The 4,469-nt window shown below is 29.6% G+C and overlaps 1 protein-coding gene across 2 annotated transcripts; it reads left to right on the forward strand.

Moving 5' to 3' along the window:
- Positions 1 to 1,519: 1,519 nt before the first annotated feature.
- Positions 1,520 to 4,249, forward strand: LOC120271973 (ferredoxin--NADP reductase, root isozyme, chloroplastic-like). Of its 2 annotated transcripts, none has more exons than XM_039278667.1 (6): positions 1,520 to 1,586; positions 1,736 to 1,811; positions 1,965 to 2,300; positions 2,389 to 2,542; positions 3,096 to 3,435; positions 3,880 to 4,249. In XM_039278667.1, the coding sequence occupies exons 1-6, from the start codon at positions 1,576 to 1,578 to the stop codon at positions 4,106 to 4,108; spliced, it is 1,146 nt and encodes a 381-aa protein (XP_039134601.1). In that variant the 5' UTR covers positions 1,520 to 1,575; the 3' UTR covers positions 4,109 to 4,249. The 2 variants fall into 2 exon arrangements, with proteins under 2 accessions (XP_039134601.1, XP_039134602.1); XM_039278668.1 differs by having other exon boundaries at positions 1,529 to 1,611.
- Positions 4,250 to 4,469: the final 220 nt, after the last annotated feature.

Raw genomic sequence — 4,469 nt, forward strand, 5'->3', positions numbered from 1 at the left:
TCCATTTTAATTTTCATAAAACTGTAGTTAAAATGTATTATTTAATTAAATATTTAATTATAAAAATTAAATTGGATAATAGTTAAATATATTTGTTATTTTAATAATTATAATAAAACATATAATAATTAAATTAGATTTTATTTAAACTATTTAATTATAATAATTAAAACGAATAATTTTGTTTAAATTATTTTATAAATTAAAAAATTAATTATCTTTAAATATAATTAACTATGGTAATGTAATATCATTCATTTACATTAACGAATATAAAAGTAATTTTATATGATTTTTTTTTTCATATTTTTTTTATTCCCATATCTTATTTTTTCCAACCAAACACTATTTTTATTTATTACGTTTAATTCCATTACCAATTCCCATCCACTAATCCACCACTCCCATTCTTAAGTCCATACTTATTCCGTGAACCAAACGGTCACATGTGCCTTGGACCATGTTCCCATTTAAATCGGCTAAAGAAACCTAAACTATGTGATAGTAGGATGGTCAAGAGGATTACGTGACGTGGGAGTTCATGATGGGGACATACGTACGAGGTATTATGAATGCGTTGTCCATTGCATAGGTGAGTGTTGTTGCACTAAAGACCACCTTGTTAAATGCCCTTAATAGGCCAAACCTATTCCAATTTAATTTTCAACCACACCAGTACCTATCAATCAAGTCTCTGTCTTTACTTTAATGCTCATTCCATTTTTTTTTTTTTTATTTATCCATTTTGGGAGATATTTTAAATTTTTATACTTATCTATTTAAAAAATTTATAAAAAAATTTATAAAATATAAAATATTATTTTTAAAAATTTATTTTTTTATATTTAATATTTTTTATAATTTTTAATAAATTATATACAACTACACATTTTTTAAATATAATTTAAAAAAAAATAAGTTTAAAAAATTAATATAATTTTTATAAATTTTAATTTACTAATTAATTTTAACTAAATTTTTAAATTCATATTATTTATTTAAAATGAGCAACAATAAATGGCAGAAAAGAGTTTCTTTTGTATTTTTTTTTGTTTAAATATATTTTATTGATTTGTTTATTATTATTATTTTTAATAATGACAATAAATGGACAAGCTGCCACACACTCTAAACTCAACCATTGAGAGAGAGTCAAATTCTCAACCTCCCTCGTAAGAGCTAAATGACTTACCTCTTAGCTATTGGGTGGTTGGTTAATTCATTTTATTTTTTTTTTATTTTTTAAAATCGCTAATGTTTTATATGTTCATATAAGATACGTGTCATATGTGCTCACACTCAACTGTTTTATGCGGCATTGATGTTAAAGAGTTACAAGATAACTAACTGGGCAAGTATTTTGCAATTGCATTGATTAACACTCAAAAGTTCTAGGCATTCACATCAGTAAGAAGTGTGGTGGGGCACGTGAGCATTTTGCACCACGAAATTGAAGATTTTTACGACCAAGTTCCCCTCATTTCTCTTCTATATATGTTTAGGGTTTGGACTCATTCTTCTTCACTCTTCATACTGTTGTCTGAGGTTTTCACTTTGTGTTGTTGAAACTCCAAAATGGCTCTCAAGTATCTATTTTCACTAACATCCTTTGTATATATTATTCAGATAAATGTGTGGTTGGTTAAAAATATTAATATATATATATATATATATATATGTATATATATATATATCCGTGTCAAGCTAAGGTTTTGGTTGTGTTAATTGATTGCAGGGCTAATCTTTGCAGTGTCATGCATGCGCAGATGCTCCCTGGGAAGAGTTTAGGGTTTAATCACTCTGCCTCACTGGTGAACATCTTAATTAAGCCCTTGTATAAATAATTCTGTCTGTTTCTTATACTTTGTTGTAACTTTTTTCTGCCTGTGTAAGTGTATTATGAACTCGATCGGAAGGCAAGATTATTAATGCAGTTGTAGCTCATTCATATTCTTGTTATGCAGATAACCAGTAATCTGAGCTTCGGAAACAAGGTGCCGACATCCCTGCCCAGTTTATCTTTGAGAAATGAGAAACAGCATTCCATGTATAACCACAAGGTTCTCGGCATGTCTGCACGCCAAGCTACAAAACTGAATGCTGCAGTCGTCCCTTTAGAAGCTGGGGAGACTAGAGAAATACCTTCGAGTGCTGACAAGACTTACAAAACAACAGTTGTCTCAGTGGAGACTCTTGTTGGCCCCAAAGGCGGCCTCGGAGAGGTCTGCCATATTGTGCTTGATCACTGTGGTTGCTTTAGTTTCATGGAAGGCCAATATCTTGCAGTATGTTTTCAATCGGTGAGTTTGTTTAAGTACGTGCATTTTCACATTTGTGATTTAATTTTTAGTGTTTTCTCTACTAATTATACATCAATCATTCCTGCAGAACAAACGCTATTTCTCGATTGCATCATGGAGACGTGGAGATTCTTGTGATGGCAATACACTCAGTCTATGCGTTCGTCGTGCAGAACTGTCGTCAGACAGTGTTAGTAACTACCTCTGTAACGTTAAAGCTGGAGACGTGGTTGAAATTTCAGGTTTGAAAATACGTAATTTGAAATTTTATATTTATTTACAAGACTTTGTTTTAAATTTGTAGGGAGCAAAAGGGTTTATTGCCCAGCCTCACTGTGAAAAGTGGGTGCAAGACATTTAATTTTCTCAAATTTGAATTTCACTAACCACAACAATGATAACAATGATAACAGTTCCTCAAAATGTGGATTTATGCTTGCAATTTGCACCATATATTTTTGGGTGAGGGCACATTGACTAGATGATTGAATTTTGGCCGTGTGAACGTTTCTTTTACTAACAACACTTGTCGCATTTATAAAAAAAAAAATAAATTTAAGACAATCTAAATATTATTAATTAACTTGAACAATAAACTCTATTCATTTTGAGCTTGAGTAGAATTCAATTTGTGTGGACTATATATTGTCAAAGTGGTGCATGGTGTGGGAACTTTGTTAAAATTGGGTGTGTTTTTTCAATTGTGTTTGTCTCAAATCTTTCTTAGTTTAAATTTTCACAATACTTTTAATTATCAATAATAAAATTGGTTTTTGTCATGCGCTTTTATTACAGGTCCTGCGGGAGGTAAAATGGTATTCCCACCGGAACTCATACCGCTAAGCCCACCAAAACCAGAAATAGAACCCATATCAACATTGGAACCCATGCCGATATGGCCAACACGGGAAGTCAAACATATCATGGTTGCAACAACAACTGGTATTGCTCCTTTTCGCAGCAACATCCAACGATTGTTCCTACATCATCAATATTTACTCGACACCCAACAACAACAAAAAATTCTTAGATTCAATGAACATGTCTGGTTGATCTCTGGGGCTGACAACTATAACAGTCTTCTTTACGACAACGAATTTACTCAAATTCAAAATGACAACATTAATCACTTCAGGTACTTAAAAGACTATCTAATATTTCTTTACGCCCTATGTATATTTTTTATTCTTTTAGAAGTTTTTTTTTCTTTTTTTTCGTGTTTATAAATTTTTTTTATAAAATATTAAATGTTTTTTTTTTCAAATTAAATGTTCGTATCGAATGTACTTTAACATTTTGAAAGGAGAAAATATATTTTTCAGAAAACATAAAGTACTATTTTGAGAGAAATAATAAAAAATGATAATAATTAAATTAGAGAAAAATCAATAGAACATTGATGAATTTCTAATAAGAATATTTTTTAAAAAAGAATTTATACAATATTTTTTTTATAAATTTAATATTATCAAATAATTTTAATTAATTTTTTAATTCACATAAATTAGTTAAAGTATACCTATAAATAATATCAATTAATCATTTGCAAATATTAATGATGATTAAAATATTAATGCAGATATCAGAGGGCCTTGAATAACTCTGTGGAGGATAGCATCTATGAAAGTGGTAATGAAATTTTCACACTTTTGAAAGCTGGTGCATATATATATATCGCTGGATCAAGTACCATGCTGCCGGGAATTAAGGAGGCATTCGCCAAGATTGCTCAGGAAAGAGGTGTGGATTGGCCAAAGATGCTGGACCAACTGCAGAAAACTAATCACTGGCGTGTTGAAGTTTACTAGATAACTTCAATCCAAAGGGTTTATATATGTTAAAATTGGTGGCGCAGTGACATTGAGTATTAATGTCCTTTTTATCTATATATTAATGTTTAATTAATAAATGCCACCTGCATCTTCCTGATTTGCAAAGTCTTGTCAGAATATCATTAACTGTATTTGCTATGAGAGGCTGATATATATATATATATATATATATACATATATATATATATATATATATATATATATATATTTGATAAAGTATGTAATGTAAATAGGGTAAAAAAAATTCAGATCTATTTTTATGCCACGTTATCAATAACTAAGGGAGTTGAATGTTTTGGCACTTTTTTTCAAATAGTTTAAACAATAGGTTATAAAA

This window comes from Dioscorea cayenensis, chromosome 11 (assembly GCF_009730915.1).
Source record: "Dioscorea cayenensis subsp. rotundata cultivar TDr96_F1 chromosome 11, TDr96_F1_v2_PseudoChromosome.rev07_lg8_w22 25.fasta, whole genome shotgun sequence".
Lineage (NCBI taxonomy): Eukaryota > Viridiplantae > Streptophyta > Magnoliopsida > Dioscoreales > Dioscoreaceae > Dioscorea > Dioscorea cayenensis.